At 32.7% G+C, this 22,695-nt stretch overlaps 1 protein-coding gene across 1 annotated transcript in view; it reads right to left on the bottom strand.

Annotated features, from left to right (window-relative positions):
• Nucleotides 1-22,429, bottom strand: part of LOC118645151 — a gene marked incomplete at its 5' end in the record, with an annotated part of 144,092 nt that extends 121,663 nt beyond the window's left edge. Inside the window, 1 exon segment of the mRNA XM_036285670.1 lies at nt 22,319-22,429. Within this exon segment, the coding sequence (XP_036141563.1) occupies nt 22,319-22,429 (111 nt within the window).
• Nucleotides 22,430-22,695: the final 266 nt, after the last annotated feature.

Here is a 22,695-nt window from a genome sequence, read left to right as displayed (position 1 = left end):
TAAGTGTATTGGATCTTTCTCGCCGAATGACGTAGATGTACACTAATTCAATATATACATTTGTTTAGTAAACAGATGTTTGGAAAACAGTTGTTAAATTACTATCGAATCGTGTCGATAATGGGGGAGGGGGATGAATACCAATTTTAACTGAATATCGTACATCTAACATCGGATAGTTTGGACACAGTGATTCCTATAAGAATTTAATTCGCGAGCACCTGCGTTAATCGGCCTTCATTATTTTACCTAAACTTTTTAAGAAAATAGATCTACTAGAGTAAGACTGATTTTACTCTTTGAAGGGGTGGGGTATTAATCCCCCTCCCCTAAAATTCACCAGTGTGTTAAATCACATTTTACATATCTGGATATTTATTTGACCTCAAAGCATGCGTTATAAGGATTTCTTCAAGTAATCGCATAATATGAAGACTATTGTAGATGTTTAAAAATTAGTGTATTACCCGAATTATCTAAATAAGTGAAGAGAGAGAGATAGAGAGAGAGAGCAGACTAAACTTTAAGTAAAAGACTACTATTTTACGGTATGTCACGGTTTACCATTACTTAATTTTTCACGAATTTTTATTCTAGAATTTTATTATAATTGTTATATGGGTGTTATAAACATTAAAAATGACCTAAAATTTGAATCATTTTAGCACACCCTACATATACATATAATAGATAAATTAGTCTTTCAAGTATGTGATTACTTTAAGGATGATCTTCAATTTAAGTGCATGTTTTAAGGACAATTTAAATACTTCCATTGTATATATGAATCGCATAATTCGGGAACTGTCCTCGAAATATTCATTTATTATGTATGTAGTTGTCCTGGAAGTATACCATTAATATATGGAACACCTCAAATTTAAACGCATGCTTTGAGGACAAGATAAATATTCTTCTATAAATTTCTTTTTATATATAAAATGTATGATTCAAGGACAGTCCTCGATGTATTCGCTTATTATATATATAATACTGCCCCCAAAACATGCATTGTGTATAAAAAGTTTATTAACTTAATAATTATTCTTTTATATAGAATTTAATTGCTTGGATTATCCTATTATAGTTGTATTACACACGATTACGCTAAAAAAGAAGTATGTCTCAAACTATGCGTTTGACATATATATATATATATATATATATATATATGTATATACAGGGTGTTACAAAAGCATCGGATTTGCTTAGCACCATGCGATAGAGAATGAAAATCTAAGAAGAAATATCTAATACTATTTTTCGATGTGGTAAATAGTTTCGCCTTAATTCATCATTGTAATAAGTCAATAAGCGGAGGTACAAAAGAAAGTCAGTGACGGAGAATGTGTGAAGTTGACTCCTTGTTATTAAAAATTAAAAAATGCTTCTAATGCTAATAATTATTGATAAATATTAGCACTCAAAGCTGTAAGCTGCGGAATAAAAAATTTCTTTAGTTGAAGATACAAATTCGAAAATTTCTAAGTCCCATCAAAATGGAAATATTTCTCGGTAATCGACAGTTCTATTGAAAATTTTGGTAGCCTTTTAAAGAATTTTATCGATAATTATTAACATTAAAAGCACTTTTACATTTTTAATAACAAGGAGTCAACTTCATGCATTCTCTGTCACTGACTTTCTCTTGTACCTCCGCGTTTATTGACTTATTACAATGATGAATTAAGGCATAACTATTTACCGCATCGAAAAATAGTATTAGACATTTCTTTTTAGATTTTCATTCTCTATCGCATGGTGTTAAGCAAATCCGATGCTTTTATAACACCCTGTATATATGTATGTATATATATGTGTGTGTGTGTGTGTGTGTGTACGCACGCGCGCGCGCACACGCACACACACACACACACACACACACATGTACAGGGTGTCCCAGAATGAATAATTTTTATTTTACAGAGTGAAAGAAAGTAAAATTTTAAACTAAAAGTTCCTTTACCAATTTTGGCTTAGATTATTATTTACTGAATTATTAATAAATGAAGTTGATCAATCAGACGACGCGCGGCCAGTGTACGCAGAAGCGTAGCCATGTGGCTCCACGGGCTCTCTACGCGCTTATCACACATTTCCTTACTTAAAACTTTAGTTTTATTTTTGATATTAATGAATAACTAAATAAATAAATAAATTTAAATTAATAAATAAATAGAGAAATAAATAACTAAATAAACTAATAAGCAAATAAATAAAAATAAACACAGTTAGAAATTATTTCAATTCCTTATTATTTTTTATTTTTAGTTGTTAATTATTTATTTGTGTACTCGTATTTATTCAATTATTTAAAATATTTTTTTGATTCAATTACTTAATTCTCATAGTTGACAAGCTTAGCAACGATAGGCAAAATTAATTACGGTATGTTATACAAAGGTATAAAAAAGGTTTTTGATAAAAAGTATTGAAATAAATTGTTAGTAAACAATTTGTTTAAACAATTTTTTAAAGAATTATTTTAGCATGTGTCAATAATTATCGTGATTTTTTTGTAGTTAAGAAGCTATCAATTTTTACTTAAAAACAGTTTGTAAAAAATGTTTAAACAATTTTTTAAATAATTTCTTAATATTAACATGCATCATGCGTTTCTTATGCAATTTTTCCCATAGAATTCGGTGCTATTATTTTAAATTCAAATAATAAAAATAATTCGTATATCTACCATTTTTTTCTTATTATTTGAACATTTTTAAAAAAGGAGAGGAAGGAGTAAAAGAAATTATAGTTTTTTTTTTAATAAAACATTTTTACTTAAATTGTGGCTAAGATTTGTTCCACGTTTTACCTAAATAAATCAGCTCTTTTCAGAGCCACTTAATAAATAACAATCGGCTCTTTTTAGGATTACAAAAACCTAAAATGTAGAACAAATCTTAGCCGCAATTTATGTAAAAACGTTTTACTTTTAAATAAAAAAATTTTAATTCCTCTTACTCCTTTCTCTCCTCTTTTAAAAACATTTTTAAATAATAAGAAAAAAATAAAGAATGGTAGATATACAAATTATTTTTATTACTTGAACTTAACATAATAGCACCGAATTCTATGGGAAAAATTGCATAAGGAACGCATGATGCATATCGATATTAAGAAATTATTTTAAAAATTGTTTAAAGATTTTTTTAAAAACTGTTTTTAAATAAAAATTGATAGCTCCTTCGCTACAAAAAAATTCACTCTAGTAATTGACACATGCTAAAATAATTCTTTAAAAATTGTTTAAACAAATTGTTTACTAACAATTTATTTTAATACTTTTTATCAAAAACCTTTTTTATACCTTTGTATAACATATCGTAATTAATTTTGCCTATCGTTGCTAAGCTTGTCAACTATGAGAATTAAGTAATTGAATCAAAAAAATATTTTAAATAATTAAATAAATACGAGTACACAAATAAATAATTAACAACTAAAAATAAAAAATAATAAGGAATTGAAATAATTTCTAACTGTGTTTATTTTTATTTATTTACTTATTAGTTTATTTAGTTATTTATTTCTCTATTTATTTATTAATTTAAATTTATTTATTTATTTAGTTATTCATTAATAAAAATAAAACTAAAGTTTTAAGTAAGGGAATGTGATAAGCGCGTAGAGAGCCCGTGGAGAACCCCGTTTTTGACAAATTTTAGCTGTACTGCTTTTTTTTCGACTAACAAGGGAACCTTGCAAACTCGAAAATTCTGATTTTAATAAAACTTGGCATAAATGTAGAGAGGGTAAATACATGAATTTAGAAATTTATCGTAGCTGCCCATAAACGGTTTAAAGGGGTGAAACCACCCTTCAAAGATTGAGACATTTTTCGTTTTCTCGATATATCTCGTAAACTAAACAAAATATTAAAAAATGTTTTATACAAAAGTTTTACAATAAAAGTATTTCTATCTAACTACAGTAATTAAATTTAAAAAAAAATTTTTTTAAACAATTGTTTAATTTTTGAAAAAAAATTTTTTTTCAAAATTTTATTAATGTGGTTAGATAGAGATATTGTTACCACAAAACTTTTGTATAAAACATTTTTTGATATCTCCAATACTTTTCGAGATATATCGGAAAAAGCAAAAATCTGCTCTACACTATGCACTGAAAAAAGCATGAGAGAATGCGATAGCACCGCGACGGAGAGCGTTAAAAAATATTTTAAAGAAATTTTTTATTAAGGTTTATTTATGATATTGAATATAATATAAGATACTAAAAATATAATAAAATAAAGTAATATAAAATAATAATATTTTGTATAATATAATAATATGTAATAATATAATATAATAATGTCGCACGTGAATGCATGCTGATGTGAGTGAGAAAGAGTAAATAATATTAATATAATATAGTAATATAATAATATAATATAATATAAAATATTTATATCCAGACTTCTTGGTCCGGATCCATTAGCGGTGACATGCCAAAGAGTCGACGCAGATCGACGACATCTGCCAATCCAAATCGGCTATATGATTTGTCAATTAAGTTATTATTTCGCTCTCTGTCGATCTTGCAAAAGTATCGCGTCCAAAATCTTTTCTTATATTGATAAATCCATGTATGTGGATGTTATAGAGATATATCCATGTCTAGATACAAAATTAACCCTTTGCGGCACACATTTTTCTATTAATCGGATTTTTATGAAAATTGGTGTAGAAAGGTTTTTAGGGTCGCTGATTACGAATCTGCCATCAGATTTCAACGATTCTTTTTTAAAATGACGGATTCAATATGGCAAGTCATGATTTTGAGTATTTTTTATCGGTTTTTTATGGAAATTGATATACAGAAATTTTTCAGAACGCTGATTACAAATCTGCCATCAGATTTCAACGATTATTTTTTGAAATGGCGAATTCAAATGGCGATTTACGATTTTGAGTATTTTTATAGATTTTTTATGGAAATTGATATATTGAATTTTTTAGGGTCGGAATGTTGAAAAATTTTGGACTTTCTTACTTTTTTTTTACAAGAACAGATGTACAGAACTAGCTTTTTTAAGTTGATTATGTGTAGATCATCAGATTTTTGAAATTTAAATATGGAAAATTTCAAATAATGGATGATAAAAAATGTTTTTTTGAGATTTTATATTTTTTCATTTTTTCGACAATGGTACATAGAACATAAAATTTTTTCATAAAAGAAACCGCACTTAGTTTACTTCAGAGACACGAACGTGGACGTGGCAGTCATTGTCTCTATTTTCTTTTTTTGGTATTTTTGTATTTTACAATTTTTTTTACTTTTTTATTTTTTTGCACAATTTACTTTTTTTATTACAGTTAGCACAGCAAATCAATTTTTATATGTAATTAGCATTTTGAAAAATCTTTGTACACCAATTTCCATAAAAAACCGATAAAAAATACTCAAAATCATAAATCGCCATATTGGATTTGCCATTAAAAAAAATCGTCGAAATCTGATGGTGGATTCGTAATCAGCGTTCTGAAAAATCTTTGTATACCAATTTTTATAAAAAATCGATAAAAAATACTCAAAATCGTAAATTACCATATTGGATCGCCATTTTGAAAAAGAATCGTCAAAATCTGATAGCGAATTCGTAATCAGCGACCCAAAAAATCTCTGTATACTAATTTTCACAGCTTTATGATTCTTCCTTCTTTCTGACATACATTTTTTGTAAAAAACACTTTTTTTCACTTTATTTATTTATATAACAAAATTAATTAATAATAAAGGAAAATTATACCTTACCAAATATTACTAAGACTCTTACTAAAGTAAAATTACAAGAAAAAGTAATAAAATACAGTATTTGGTGTCCGAAGAATTAAAGAAATGACTTCAAGATAGGTGGTCGATATATCGACCACCGTGCCGCAAAGGGTTAACATATTTTAGTGTGGCATTATACATTGAACAACAATACTTTGAATCAGGGTAATGAAAATGCAAATTAAAAAATAATGCATTACTTATTAATTTTTTAATATTTTTTTATTACATTTTTAGTATCTTATATTATATTCAATATCATAAATAAACCTTAATAAAAAATTTTTTAAAAATATTTTTTAACGCTCTCCGTCGCGGTGCTATCGCATTCTCTCATGCTTTTTTCAATGCATAGTGTAGAGCAGATTTTTGCTTTTTCCGATATATCTCGAAAAGTATTGGAGATATCAAAAAATGTTTTATGCAAAAGTTTTATGGTAACAATATCTCTATCTAACTACATTAATAAAATTTTGAAAAAAAATTTTTTTTTTAAATTAAAAAACAATTGTTTAAAAAAATTTTTTTTTTAATTTAATTACTGTAGTTAGATAGAAATATTTTTATTGTAAAACTTTTGTATAAAACATTTTTTAATATTTTGTTTAGTTTACGAGATATATCGAGAAAACGAAAAATGTCTCAATCTTTGAAGGGTGGTTTCACCCCTTTAAACCGTTTATGGGCAGCTACGATAAATTTCTAAATTCATGTATTTACCCCCCCTACATTTATGCCAAGTTTCATTAAAATCAGAATTTTCGAGTTCGCGAGGTTTCCTTGTAAGTATATATGTATATATGTATATATATATATATATATATATATATATATATATATATATCAATCCCAATCCCTCTCTATATATATATATATATATATATATATATATTTCCAATCCCTCTATATATATATATATATATATATATATATATATATATATATATATAGAGGGATTGGAAAAATGGCGTCAGAGTGTATGGAAGTGAGTGCGTGAGCTCCGAAGTAAAAAGGAGAATAGTGAAGAATGAGGACGGAGAGAGAGTTGAGAGTCAGATAATTGGAAAGAGGAGATGAGAAGAACGGAAAGAAATGGAGGGAAGAGAAGGAATGAAGAATTAAAGAAGCAGTGGAGAAGTGAAAATCGGAGTAAAGACGAGGATGAGTAGGCAAAACACAAGGAACGGCAGAGAAGATCAAGAAGAGGGGGTAAGAAGAAGAGATGGAAAACGGTGGAGCGAAGCTGGTGAGATACGGGATATCGAGATATCGAGAGAGGACCAATAGGAAGAGAAAGGGAGAGTCGTTCGAGAGTCGAAAGTCGAGTTGGCAGTACTGGGAAAAGGACGCGGTGGTAGCGTGTTTTGCGAACGCTTTGTATACGAGCACGTGGTCCACCGGCAATGGCAACAAGTAAGGCAGCAATAAGTGAGAAGTGACAAGAAGAGGAGGCTGCGGAGTGTGGGAGAGAGAGAGAAGAAGAGAGAGGAGAGCAGAGAGTCAAGGGAGAGCAGAGGTGAGGAAAGTGGGGAGTCAGTTAGCAGAGATCAAGGAGAGAAGACGAAGTGGACAAAAGGAGAAGTGGAACAGACCAGCAGAAAGAAAATGGAGAAGGAAGGTATAGCCAGAGCGAAAAGATTCGAGGAAATATAAAGAAGCGGAATGAGAAAGAGACAAGGAGAGAGGGTGGCGGAGAGAAGAGAGAGGTCAGTGGATCAACGGCTTGCTCGCGAAAGAGAAGAACGGTCAAGCAGATGGAAGAGAGAAGAGCCGAGGAGAACAGAAGGAGAAAGAGAGACAAGGAGAGGAGTCTACGAAGAGCAGGAGAGAGAGAAGAGCAGAGAAGAGCGTAAAGAGTCGGGGGGGGAGAGGGCTCAACAGCACGGAAAGTGGAGAGATGACGGAGAGACGGCAAGTTGGGAAAAATGAGAGGTGGAAGGAGAATAATGATTTAATTGGTTGTCTTAAGAGGAGAAGCAGGAAAGAAGGAGAGACGGCGAGAAAGCATGAGGGGAAAGAGACGAAGAGGCGGAGAGAGCAGAGGAAGACAGGAGAAAAAGGAGAGGAGGAGAGGCCTCTTGATGAAAAACAGAAAGAGGAAATCAAGGAGGAGAAGTGGAAGGAAGAGAGCAGAGATGAAGAGAGATGAATGGAAGAAGGACAATGAAGAAGAAGGGGCAAAAGAGGAGAGAGTGGGATTAGGGGGTGGGGAAAGGGGGATAAGGGCGTGCGAGAGGGGTGGGAGTGCTAGAATGTAAGGGTTACAAATGGCCAGGTCGGTTCGGGAGTAAAGAGGATACAACTGTGAACGGTTCGGGAACGCTCCGTAAAAAAAGCGCCTTGTAACCCCATATTGGGACACAATAAAGTCTATCTATCTATCTATCTATCTATCTATATATATATACAATATAATATACACTTAATTAATATATAGAATGAGTCAATTAAGTGTTAATTTGTACCACGAAAACAAAGCATTTTAGAGATAAATCTTTCATACAGGCGACTAATTAGTAATACACACTCACTCTGTATTCACAAAGAAGATACTCGAATGAAATAAAAAAGTATAAAACTACAACGACTTATATTTACTTTTTAATATAGTCACCATTTAAAACTGTGCACTTCTAATGGTAGACCAATTTTTTTATCTTGTTAATGAAAAATTTTATTTCTTATCCCACAATCTTATTATCTTATTATCTTCACTTCTGTGATAAAATAAATGTTTTTAAATTCCTTTTTAAATTCGGAAAGAATTGAATATCTTAGCGCGCAAAGTCCGTTGACCATGGAGGATGTAAGTTCAAATTTTAATTTTACAAGAATTTCAGCGTTAGCACATGTGTATGGTTAAACATTTTTAATTAGAAAAAAAATTATTTAATCCCTATTTTTTGTCAAAATTTTTATTTTTTGGAAAATTGTCTCATTAATATTAATAACATTTATTATTAGATATTTTTTTCATCAAAACGGTTGAGCCATTTTCGAGAACATTTACTTTTTAATTTTTTGCCCCTCCCCTCCTAAAACAATGGAGGTATCAAGTTATTATTTAGGGAAATTTGTCACATTAATGTCAACTTATTGCATGAACTTGAACCCGATATCTGCGGTGGTAGATTTTACATGCTTATTTCGCTAGGTCCTTATAGTAAAATTCACTTTTTTGGCTGTTAAAAATTCAATTACTGCACGTTTCAAATGCGTTGACATAGCAGATATATTTGACTCCATAATAACGGTTATTGACATAAAACAAGTAAACGGGATTCAATGAAATATAATATATGTTTGTAGTGGGTAAATGTAACTACAAGACGAAAGTATGTACTAGCAGTTCTGTACGTTTTGCTCTCCAGTTACATACGACTATGCAATACTATCAGCCGTCCCACAAAAGTTTTGTGACTTTGAGGAGATGGTATCATGAGTTTAACACCATGCATAATCTGAAGACGTAAGTCATTTTTAATTTCTTAAATGGAAATCCTTAGTTTTGTAACGACGTTACTACGGCTGACAGCAACCGCGCGGCCCGGCTGAACACCCGCCGCGCGCCGAGCCGAATATCGGGCAAGCGTGCCCGCCATAGAGAACTCCACACCGCCGAGATGACGCGCGTCCCGGGGTATACATCCTCCCTCCTCTTGACCCAGCATCTTGATCTGCGTCGCCGAGAGGAGGCCGAGGACCGCCGAAGATGCCCGAGCAGCTGCCAGGGACCATATATAAGGCCGCCCGGCAGCTGTAGTTGTCACTTCTCGTTATCCCGTCCGACACGTTCCGACGAGAAGTTTAGACCCTACGAGCCAGAAAACGGTGGAGTGTTCTCCGTCATCGCCGAGAGTTCTCGGCCTAGCTCGACTCTTTTCCTTTCTCGCTAGCAAAACCACGGGATAGAGCGTGCTCTGTCTCCGCCGAGAGCTCTCGGCCGCTAGCTAAGAATGCACACCAACGAAATCCTCACGGCCCGGTAACCGGCACGGAGTGTTCTCCGTCTCCTCCCGAGTGCTCTCGGGGCCGACGCCGTTCCCTGAAAAATCATCACGCTTCGCAGAATTGCCAAAGTAATTCGGGGAAACATCGGAAACGCGAGACATCCGCGCCCGCACCGCGCGCCCGCCGGTCACCGAACAACCAAGACCGAAGATAACATCCTCGAGCCGCGCGCCCGCCAATCACCAAAACGCTTGGGGCACCGAGCTCAAGGCGCGTACCGCCCTCCGCCCCTCGCACCGTGATCGTCTCGCCGAGCCAAACAGCTGATCGGCTGGCTGTCACGCGCCCCGTCGCTGATCAATGTAAAATACCGCTGTACATAAACGCGCAACCAGACCTTTATATATATTTCACCCGCTGTAAATACTCGCGACCTAAATGTAATATAGGATAAGCAATAAATTGTACCGTTAACTGACAAACACGTTTTGCTGTCTCTGAGCCCTTTTTCGCCCTGGACCTTTTCCCGCCGAGCTAAACAGTCCGCGCGAAAAACGGTCGTTACAGTTTTCAATAAATATTCCTTGCAGTTTTCCTCGACAGTTTTTCAAAACATTCTAATAAAATATTTATTCATTGAGTACTTTTCGGGTTATAAGGATTAAGTTACAGTACGCCAGTATTAACATTATCCAAGATATATTACGCAGAGAATGTCTGATCAGATTTAGACATCTTTTGCCCGCGCGCGCGTGTGCGTGCGTGCGTGCGTGCGTGCGTGCGTGCGCGCGCGCGCGTGTGTGTGTGTGTGTATGTGTTGCGCGCGCGCACAGCGCGCATAGTACATTTTAGAAAGACGAAAGAATTAATTATAAATAATAAAAATCAAGTTATATTTTTAATTTAATTTTTTTATCATTTGTCTGTAAACATACAATATAGTAATAATATACTTATTTTGTTCCGTTTTATAAAATTATAAACACATACATATACACATAAAATATCTATATAGACACTGAATAATTGTTGAGTTAACATCAAACAATGTTCTTAAATGTTGAATTTCAATATTTGTAAGGCATTCAACGGACAATAATTCAGCAAATATTAAACGACAACACATTCCAACATTATCTCTTCAAAATTGATTTTACATTTGAAAACATTAATTTTGAACGTTTTTATAATGTTGCAATTCAAGATTTCTAAAATGTTGATTCAACGTTTGTGTGCTGCATAAGTTATTAAACTAACCCTGACGGGCCAACTTGACAAGAATTGGACAATACGAACAAGTATTAAATATATTCCAGACAAATTTTTTATCGAATAGACAAATTTTGTACATCTAAACATCCCAATATAGTCCGGAATTGATATAAAATGTCTAGTACTCTGTCTAAACGTTGTCAACTGTTCCAGAAATACTGCATCAAGATTATGATCAAGTCTAGTCTATATTATTCAATATATTAGAATAAAATTTATCTATATTTAGTCCAAAACTTATCCAGGAAATTGCCTACTATATTAAAAACTTTTTTTAATTACTAAAACTTTAATATTTAATATTTCGAGCTAACAATTTCTCTAGATTATATCTAGATTTGTTTATTAAAAAAAAAAAGTCTACATTCATTCCAAAATGAATCTACATTGCCAAACCGCGATTATCACAACTTTGTGTGTACTTTTTTAACGAAACTGCTATTTCCTGACCCTATGCGTTTTAAACTTAATTTTTTATGTGTTCTTATCATGTGACATAATTTTAACTTTTTCAACTTTTTCACCTCTATAAAAACTATAAGAAATAATATCTATTTTTATTTTTTCTTAAACAGAGCAAAACAGATCTTTTCATAAGTTATTCCACTTGCTATTTAACATAAATAAAAATCTGTAAAAAAAACTGTAAATTTATATTTATATAAATATGGTTTAAGTATATATGTTATCTTTCTGACAACAACTATTGAACTGATCTATAACAAATATGTATTAATAAACATCAAGTGTGCGGATCGTCACAAAGTGTCAGTTCGTATACGATCTTTGAGATTAAGCAACATTGTTAGTGACTGACAAAAGGATAAGTGACCACGTTCCGATTGCTACTTAAACAATTAATACTATAATAGATGCACGGAGAGAAAAATTAATTAATTTTTATATAGAAAATTCGTCAAAAATTACCATGATTTATAGGAATGTGGGTGCAAGTATCTTGAAGAGAAAGTCTTTTAATTTGTTTAATTTTTAGAAAAGTAAAGAATAAAAATTATTATTTATGTCTTAATAAAAAATAGACAAGAGCATTATAATTTATCTCAACGCACGGTGAAATTTACCATGCTTCCAATAAAAAAATTTTTTCCAATTTAATATAAACTATAGATACATCTAGCATTGCTTAAACTTCTCCGAGAAAAACGGTCATTCAATCATGAACCGCCGCTGACGTTGCTTCACTTCAAAGACTCAACGGGAACTAACACTTCATGACAATCTATAAACACTCGATGTTTATGGACATATATTTATGATTACATATGTGTGACGGAACAATAACTATTGTTGAATTGTTCAAAATATTGTTATAAAAACATAAAATATATTTGTATAGATAAAAAATTGATATAGAAAATCTTTAGCAAAAATATATTCAGAGAGATTTATTTACAAAAGTAATTGTAACTCGTAAATATATTTTTTAATTTTTACAAAAAATTTGACATTTATATAAAACATTAAAAACTCCTACAAGTTTTTACCTTTAGTAAATATTTTAACATTCATAGAAAGGACCCCGCCCCCTCCCACCAACCATATGGATTGAATTTTGGTCCCCAGCCAAATTGTCTGAAATTTTAGTATGTAGTGTTTGACCTCCCGATCAAAAGTCTCAATGGAACCTAAGTCTGAAAATCAATAATTTTTGAGTTATACAGCTCAGAAGTCTAGTATTAGTCATTGTTGTATGGTCTCATTCTGAGTCAAGCCATTCTTAAAATTCTCTGTGGGAAAATGGGGGGGGGGTGGAATATTCAGGCTATACATAATTGGGTTATACATATACATTGGGTTATAATAGATGTCCCATATATATGTATATATATGGGACATTCTATGTCAACTGAGACAAAACTGTGCCCAAAATTTAACGCAAAAAAAAAAACATTTGTGAGCTCAAATTAACCTTATTCTCATGTACTTTCAAATGCAATATGGCGTAGTTAAAAAATTTAATATGGCGGTCAATACCCATATACCCCATAAAATGTTAAGCCTTATCCGAAAAATGGCCACGCCCAAAATTTAACGCAACAGAAAGTAATGTTTGAGAGCTCAAATTAATCATATTTTTATGTACTTTCATATGCAACGTAGCCTTTGCCTCGAATTTCTTTACACTGGATTTCCTTCAAATATTCGCAGGCTTTCAAGATCTTTGATTACGATTCTGAATTTTGAATTTCGAAATTTAAAGCGTTAGACCGATTTGTATCGTGATATTATATTCTGCAATCTTACAGGTAAAAGTTCCCCGCACAGACTTTTGCATAACGCACATAAATGCATAAAAAATTCGACTGGTTGAATTTCTTATGCACTTTGCTTATGATCAATCAATTTGCTTATGTACATATGTTATGCGTTATGCAAAAGTGTGTGCAGGGGTCTATAGTGTTCAGGAAGACAAAATGTTGGAAGATTAGAAAGGCAAAGAGTCGGAACGGAAAGCGTCGTACGCCAAGTGGCAAAAGATTACCTTTCATGGAATGGTAGTTTGTATTTGTATCACAGCGTTTTTCACATACTGTTCTCATCATGTAGAAAACTCTTTGCATTTACCAGGGTGAGACTGTCTTCAATATGAATATTTGACATTTTACCTTTCTGCACACTTCGCTTGTAATACTGCAGAATATAATACCACGATACAAATCGGTCTAATGCTTTGAATTTCAAAATTCTGAATTCAGAATCGTAATCAGAGATCTCAAAAGCCCCCCCAAATAATGAATTTAAAGGAAATCTAATGTAAAGAAATTCGATGCAAAGGCCACGTTGCATACAAAAGTACATGAGAATACGATTAATTTGAGCCCTCAAACGTTTTTTTCTGTTGCGTTAAATTTTGGGTGTAGCCATTTTTCGGATAAGGCTTGACATTTTACGGGGTAAATGAGCATCGTATTGACTGCCATATTAAATTTTTAATAACGTCATATTGAATTTGAAAGTACACGAGAATACGATTAATTAGAGCCCTCAAACGTTTTTTTCTGTTGCGTTAAATTTTGGGCACAACTCTGTCTCAGTGACGTGGAATATCCCATATGTATGTATGTATAGTATATATGAGTCATTTCATGGAATCCGCGTATGAAATTTCGGATCATAGTCATCGATTTCGTTTAAACTGCAGAAAAATATTCGTCAAGATGAGTTAAAATAACCTGAATTTTTTTAGATTTTTAAACCCACGGGATTAGTGGGGGCGCTGCTGTCATTTTCTTGACATGTCGCGTTTCGACATCGCTTTAAAGTAAATTTTCACCATTTTCTTCTTTTCTATTTTTTTTCAGAAGTGTACATTTTTATATAAAATTTCTTACTCTTTCCAATAAAAATATTTTCAATTTCCTCAAAATTAAAGAAAGCATTAAAAATAATGATTTTTGAGAAAAATTTTGTTCTTTTATATCTTCCCCAAAATTTATTTTAAAATGAATATTTTCATTGGAAAGAGCGGATTTTTTTACATAATATATGTAGTTTATAGCTTTTGCTCTCAATGGTTAGAACCAAAATTAAATAAATAAACAAATTGTATTTACTATTTCTAATTATATTATATTATTGTCTTTAATAATTATTGTTTATTAAGTTGTACAGCCATCAATTTATTTTTATTTTTATAAAGTTCAAAGATGATAAAATTACTTTTGCATGAGCATATCCTACCATGTCATTCAGACGAATTATTGCGTGATAACTCTGAGTGCCTTTTACTACTTTGATTGTAGCATATCATGGCTCTAAAAATATTTTTGTTTGCTTTGCTTTCGACTTGAATACAAGTTGAAAGGATTAAAACATTTTTTTAGTTCCTTTTTGTGAGCACTTTTATGCCATTTCAAGACGAAAATGATGCAAAAAAGTTATAAAAAATTATGCTCTCTATATCGATACACTTTAACGATTCTCGAGTTACATGAAGCACTCGGCACATCTGACCGCAGCATGCTCTATTGATTCGTAACGCCAACTCCAAAAACGTACCCATACACAACAGGAGTTGTAGAAAACAATATATTTTATATTTAAATAAAGTAATATTATTTTACAAGACTTGTAAGCAAATAAAAATATTTTTAGAATAACGGTATGTTACACACAATACAGTGAAAGGGACTCAGAGATATTACGCAATAATTCCTCTGAATTATATGATATAATATGCTTATGCAAAAGTAATTTCAACGCCTTTGAACTTTATAAAAATAAAAATAGATTGATGGCTGTACAGCGACTTAATAAAAAATTATTAATAAGGACGAAAATATAATTAGAAATAGTAAATAATTTGTTTATTTATTTAAATTTGGTGCTAACCATCAAGAGCAAAAGCTTTAAACTATATACATTATGTGAAAAAATCCGCCCTTTCCAATAAAAATATTCATTTTAAAATCAATTTTGGGGAAGGTATAAAAAACAGGATTTTTCTCAAAAATCATCATTTTTAATGCTTTCTTTAATTTTGACAAAATTGGAAATATTTTTATTGGAAAGAGCAGAAAATTTTACATGAAAAAATACACGTTTGACAAAAGAACAAAAAAGAAAAATTGGTAAAAATTTACTTTAAAGCGATGTTGAAACGCGACATATCAAGGAAATGATAACAGCGCCCCCGCTAAACCTGTGGTCCCATATGAGTATGGCCGGCTAAGGTAAGATCAAGAACTATCCGACCGATTAAGGCAAGACCAGAAACGATTCGGCTGGCTAAGGCAAAACCAAGAACGATCCGGCCGGCTAAGGCGAGACCAAGTCGCAGGCAAGTCTAAGACCTCATTCATTTAGATTTCTCTGCGGAGGCCTATTTGCTGCATCTTGAATTGATTTTAACAGACTTGCTCCTGTTCTTGCTCCTGCCTAATACGTGCAATAATAACCAGTTATATATTCTCCGGCACTTTTAGCATTATCTTTACTAGTATTATTCTGAATATAACTGATCCATAGCTAATGCTCCGTAACGTTACGATAACGCAAATATACTTGTAGTCTAATCAATGCGCGGCGGTAGCGCGGTACATGCGAAAGTGGGGAAATAGATTTCTCCTTCAGTGAAGCGGTGGAAAAGGTATTGAGGGAAAACGCAATGAGTGGCAATGCAAAGCTTCAACTGTAATATAATTTTTCTCTAGTAACTATAGTACTAATTATATAGCAGTAGCGGGGTCGAAAACATGATTCGCTGTCTGACCCCTACATTCAAAACTTACCGCGAAAATAATGTATGTGCTTATGTGTATGTGTGTGTCTATGTGTATAGGTATATATTGATATATAATTGTAAATAAAGATTTATGACGACCATTTCTCCGGCTCCACCAATCCCGTGATTTCTTTAATATTATGACGACCAGTCGTCATAATCTAAATGAGAGGAAGAGAGATAGGGTTACCCGTACGGAACGAAACTGCAGCTAACAAATATTATAGTTGTGTAGTTATTACAGAATGGATATAATTTGCCCACGTTCGAAATGGCCACGCAAAAATTTGACCACGTTCAAAATGGCCACGTTCGGAATGGCCACGGGAAATATTGCACGGAGTTCAATTTGCCCACGTTCGAAACGGCCACGTTTAAAATTACCATGTTTGTAATGGCTACCCAGCTAGCAAAATAACGCAAACTTTGCGCGAAGTTTGCCGCAAACTCGAGCAAACCTTTGCAACAAAATTACGACAAGGTGTGTCCGCATTAAGCTTAGCTTTTGCTGGCAAGGCTTGTTGTAATAGTATGACGCATATTTTATGCAAATAACAGAGTAAAATTTGCTAGTAAAGCATAACAACAAATTTGCAACAAGAACAAGGCAAATCTTGCTGTACACAATATGATAGCAAATTTGTGGCAAGAATAGAGCAAACCTTGCTATACATAGCATAATAGCAAATTTGTGGCAAAAACAAGGCAAACCTTGCCATGCACAATATGATAGCAAATTTGTGGCAAAAACAGGACAAATCTTGTCGAAATTAAGATCAACAAAAATGAAATATTGGACTGATTAGTGAATGTGAATGGTGCAATCGTACTTGGTTCTCTGTTCTCGACGAGCCCCTTTTATTAATCCAGTAGGTAAATCTTTTTCACGAGAAATGCGCCATCTCGAGATAGATAGTAAAGTTACCCAGAAATAAAGTTTAAAAACCCGATAATGCAACCCTGTTATTTGCATAAAATGTGCATCATACTATTTGCGACAAGCCTTGCCAGCAAAAACTAAGCTGTTTACGGACATACCTTGTCGCAATTTTGTTGCAAAAGTGTGCTCGGCAAGTTTTATTTTGTTCTTGCTACTAATTTGCTGTTATTCTGTGCTTAACAAGATTTCCTGTTCGTGCCATAAATTTATTGTCATGTCGTGTAGCAAGGTTTGCTCTGTTATTTGTTTAAATTTTGCATTTTATCGTGTCGGAGCAAATCTTGTAATTTCTCTACGTAATATTTATGTACAAGTTTTCTCTGTTATTTGCAGCATCGTGTGATGAAAACTTTTGCCGTAAATTTGCTCGAAACTTTTAGAAAACAAAGCAACAGACAATTACTTGTCATAAAATTGTTGTCAAAATTGAAACAATCCTTGCTGTAAAGCTTTCACGATATGTGATTTTAACAGGCCTGGCTAGCTGGGTACGTTCGGAATGGCCACGTTCGAAACGGCCACCTTTGAAATAATTTTTTTCTTGTTTTGCGTGGAGAGTTGCAAACCCATATGCAGAGAATGCTTTGCGCACGCACGCACGCACGCACGCACGCACGCACACACGGGAGGGGCCTTCGGCCCCCTCTCCTGCACCCACCCCGTCCAAGTCGCTAACCCATGTACATTGTACTGGAAATTATGTAAAACATATGTGACCATTTCGAACGTGGCCGTTTTGGACGTAGCCGTTTCGAATGTGACCATTTCGAACGTGGTCAAATTTATGCGTGGCCATTTCGGATGCTCCCGTTATTACAGGGCTCTCTGTAGTTATCACAGAAAGGATCAAAGTAATCTGTAGTGATTACACGCTGTTGTTACTACAGTGCGTGAAATCCCTGTAATACGGAATACACGTCTAGAACATGAAGTGTGTAATTCACTACACGTGTAATCCACTACATGTGTAATACACTACTACACGCGTGTAATGCATTAAACGTGTAATGCCACCAGCAATCCATAAAATTTGAGATAGCGAGTCTTATCATATAAATTATTTCCATACATACTGTTTGAAATTTATTAGATTTATTGTATCACTTTTTAACCACATTGAATGTACCGGCCATAAACAATGTACAAATTTCATGCACGTAATTTTTAAATAAATGATATATATTTTTCTATGTATAATTCTATGTATAATTATACTTTACAGGTTATTTTCCTGTAGTCCCGCTGTGATATTACAAGCTATTATCCCGTAATCTCAGCAATATATTAAAAGCAATATATTACGGGCTAGATATTACAGCCAAGATATTACAACCCACATAGAAATAAAACCTCCAGTAGACGTCTAATGGACATCTGCCATGGAAGTATAGACTTCCAGTGGACGTTCATTAGACGTCCAATATAGAGCCATTAGAAATCCACAGTTCCGCATTGTGGACGTCCATTAGACCTTCATTAGAGGTCATCAAAGAGGTCTATTAGACGTTGTGTGGATCATTAATAGAGGCTTCACGGAGCCTCGATGGATGACTGACGGACGTTTCGTGGATCGTTAGTAGAAGCTTCATGGAGCCTCGATAGATGATTGACAAAATAAAAATTTAACATAAAAATTTTATTTCTTTTAAATTATTTTTATCAACAGTACATACTAAATTTAGGACAAATTTTTATTAATTAATTAAATTTAAATTATATTATTTTATTTTATTCTTACTTGCCTCTGGTTTTGAACCCGGGACCTTAGGATTACGAACCTTGTACTCTATCCGCGGTGCCAATTTGACTCATCGATATGGGTACTTGTTATTGTCTACATATACATATATGTTATAAACTGACGCAATTATATTATTTTTTATAAAAGCAATTAAATTTTGCAAACATATTAAAAATAAATAGCATTAATAAATTTATTTATTAATTTCATTGTTAAATTTATCTTTTTCCATAACCTTAATAATTAATTTGATGAAAATTGCGATCTATTTAGCATTAATACTTTAAAGCGTTTAAATGGTTAATTAGATAATTTTAACTATATAGATCACATATATTCTAAGAAAAATTGAATAGTACACTTATTATTCTGTTTTTGTATTCAGTACATGATAAATTTAGATTTTGTGCATTTTTTTGTGCGCAGTAATTATTGTAGACAAATTGTTATTTTTGAAAACATTATCTTTATGATAATTTTTTTTAATATCAAATGGATCTCTCATTCAGGATGTTATAGTGTTGTCTGATTTCTGAGTCAACTACAACGCGCATGGACGGCTTAAAAATCGGACAGCATTGTAATATCTTTTATGAGATATTAAGCTGATATCATTTAGCTGATATCATAAGGATAACATTTTCAAGAAACTTAAATGAAATTCTTCCATGAGATATCTCAAAGACCTCTCTTAGCAGACGTCTCTGTTAAATGTTACCATTTGGACATCATTTCCAAGATATCTAAATGTTTTCTTTAAAAAGTTCTCTGAAAGTTTTCATTCTGACAAGCGTGTTGTCTGGGTTAACTTCTACCATAAAAATAAATGTTCCATACAGCTATGGAAGTTTAATGGATACCTAATGGACGTCTATCTAACTTCCATCATGGAAGTAAATGTTCCATAGAGCTATGAAAGTTTAATGGATTCTTAATGGACGTCTGTCTAACTTCCATCATGGAAATAATGTTCCATAGAGCTATGAAAGTTTAGTGGATCCCTAATAGACGTCCATCTAACTTCCACTATGGAAGAAAACATCCAATGGAGCTATGGATGTTTAATGGATCCCTAATGGATGTCTATCTAACTTCCACCATGGAGGTAAACCTCCAATGGAGCCATGGACGTTTACCGGATCTTTAATGGACGTCTGTCTAACTTCCCGCCATGGAGGTAAACCTTCAATGGAGCCATGGAAGTTTACTGGATCCCTAATGACGTCTAGCTAACTTCCGCCATGGAGGTAAACCTCCAATGGAGCTAAGGAAGTTTACTAGACCTCTAATGGACGTCCATCTGACTTCCACCATTGACATAGACGTCCCATGGATCTATGGAGGTTTAATGGACGTCCATTGGACATCCACTGGATGCCAATTTCTATGTGGGAAGTGATTTTCCTGTAATCCAAGCATGTAGTACGAAACAGAATATTACAATACTTCAGCCTGTAATTGTGTAATACTTTTATGTAATTCCTGTAATATAATTTTCTGTAATCCGCTGTAGTTTCTTTCCATAAGGAATAATATTAAAAAAATATCCGTTGGTCATAATAAACATTGTTAAACAAGTGGAGAGGGTACCGTTAGCGCACGGTGGGATAGCGCACATCCGATAGCGCGCATCCCGATAGCGCACATCCCAATAGCGTGAGTGAGTCCCAGATGCGCACAGATCAAAATGGACACAGCAGGCTGAATAAAACGGACAAAGTGTCAATCAAACAGAAATAAATTCGTGCAAAATTGTCAATAAAATTTTATAGGCATGTAGTGTTTAAATATAGTCGAATGTAAACAGGGGGGAAGAAGAGAGTGTGGATGGACCTCGCTAAGTGTAGAAAGTCGCAAACCCATGTGGTACAGTACAAAGCGTGGACATTTTTTCGCTGTACTCCCCCCTCCCCCACACACACGTGTGTATGTATATACAAGGTGAATTTTAATGGCTGTCTAAACTTTTTACCATGAGAAATGGGATTACCGACTGCAATCTTAGTATTACGGGCTTTAGCACATACATATGTTGAACATGTGTGTACTAAGATTGCAGTCAGTAATCCCATATCTCATGGTAAACCCATTTCTTCCCCAGGGAAGTTTAAGAATAGCTGTACCTTGATTCACAATGAGACCATGCAACAATGGCTAATACACCAGACTTCTGAGCTCTATATTAAAAAATTATTGATTTTCAGACCTAGATTCCATTAAGACTTTTGATCGAAAGGTCAAACAGTACAACATACTAAAATTTCAAACAATTTGGCCGGGAACTAAAATTCATATGGTTAGTGGGGAGGGGAATCCTTTTTTTCCGCTAAAAATCACTCGCATATTGAAATATAATTTACTGAAATTCAATATAATCACTATAAATTCACATTGAAATTTATCTTGAATTGATCGAAGGCTACCAAATAACGTAATACATAATATCATTTTTCCATAAAATGACCCAACTGGCTATACTTTATTATCTCACTGAGATAATAAGTATGGTAGACAATAAAGTATAACCAGTTGAGTCGTTTTACGATAAACTTATTTCTTTGAATATTTATTGGCGAAACAAAAATTATATCTATTGTCATAATATCGTTTGTTTCTTTGTCACATGATCAACACGATATAAAATTGGATGGTATCCGAACAAAATAAAAAGTTTTCAAAAACTGCAGAGTGAAATGTTATGAACTGATCTTTAATTAGTCTTTAGCGTAAAAGAAAAATTTACAAGGAGCACAATGAAATTAAGATAACTTTAATATTTGATTAAAAGCAACCATTAATTTTTCGCCAAAATCAAGTAAAAATTGTATTTCATATACATTTTACTGTACTAAATTAGACATTTTATTTTGATTTTTTGAAAAATTGATCCATTTATTTGCATTGTCCCTAACAAATAGTAATTTTTCTTTTATTCCCTCATAAATTTACACTAGAAAAGACGTGTGCACTCGGTTTATAGTCTCGAGCACAATAAATTTTCTAGAATTTTTCTCTCTGTGTGTAACTATGGCTTGATTAACCATGCTTAGATTATTATAGAAATTAAGCGTCACTAGATTTGTGGGTTTAGATGATCTCACAAAAAGATACAGTGCGATTTTTTAAATTTTTTACTGGATTTGTTGTCCTAGAATAAATTAGATAAATTTCAAACAACAGTATTTTCGACAGTATAAACAATATTTAAACAGTATACAAACAGATATAATAATATGTATAAAAAATTTTTTAAATAATACTAAAGGATGTGTTCTGACGTTCAAAATGCATTTAAAACAAATCTAATATAAATCTAACTTCTGATTATATTTAATCAAATTGGTCCGTCACAGAATTTATCTTAAAAAGAAAAAAGTTACATTACCTTGAGAGGATTTGCAATCAGCATAATTTGCGTGATAGCGGATGGAGGTAGAAATGGATTATGCGCCGGTAATTTTGTTCCAGAAGGTGCTTGTAGTTTGCATTTGCATTTCTGTGTGCACATAATTATATAAAATTAAAATTATAAACATTCCTTATAGCTCTTAATTATTTACAACAACTTAGATTGGAATTTCAGTAGCAAGAAAATACATAAAAAATACAAAAAAATGTTATAAAATTACATTAAAATGTAATTTTTTTAAATAAAATAATATATTTACGATAGATTTATAAAATATAAATATGCTAAAATTTTCTTGTGTTTTGATAATTAATAATCAATTATTTTAAATAGAAATAATAACATAGGCTTCT

The sequence above is a fragment of the Monomorium pharaonis genome, chromosome 4 (assembly GCF_013373865.1).
Source record: "Monomorium pharaonis isolate MP-MQ-018 chromosome 4, ASM1337386v2, whole genome shotgun sequence".
NCBI lineage: Eukaryota > Metazoa > Arthropoda > Insecta > Hymenoptera > Formicidae > Monomorium > Monomorium pharaonis.
This window is presented reverse-complemented; position numbering and strand designations above follow the sequence as displayed.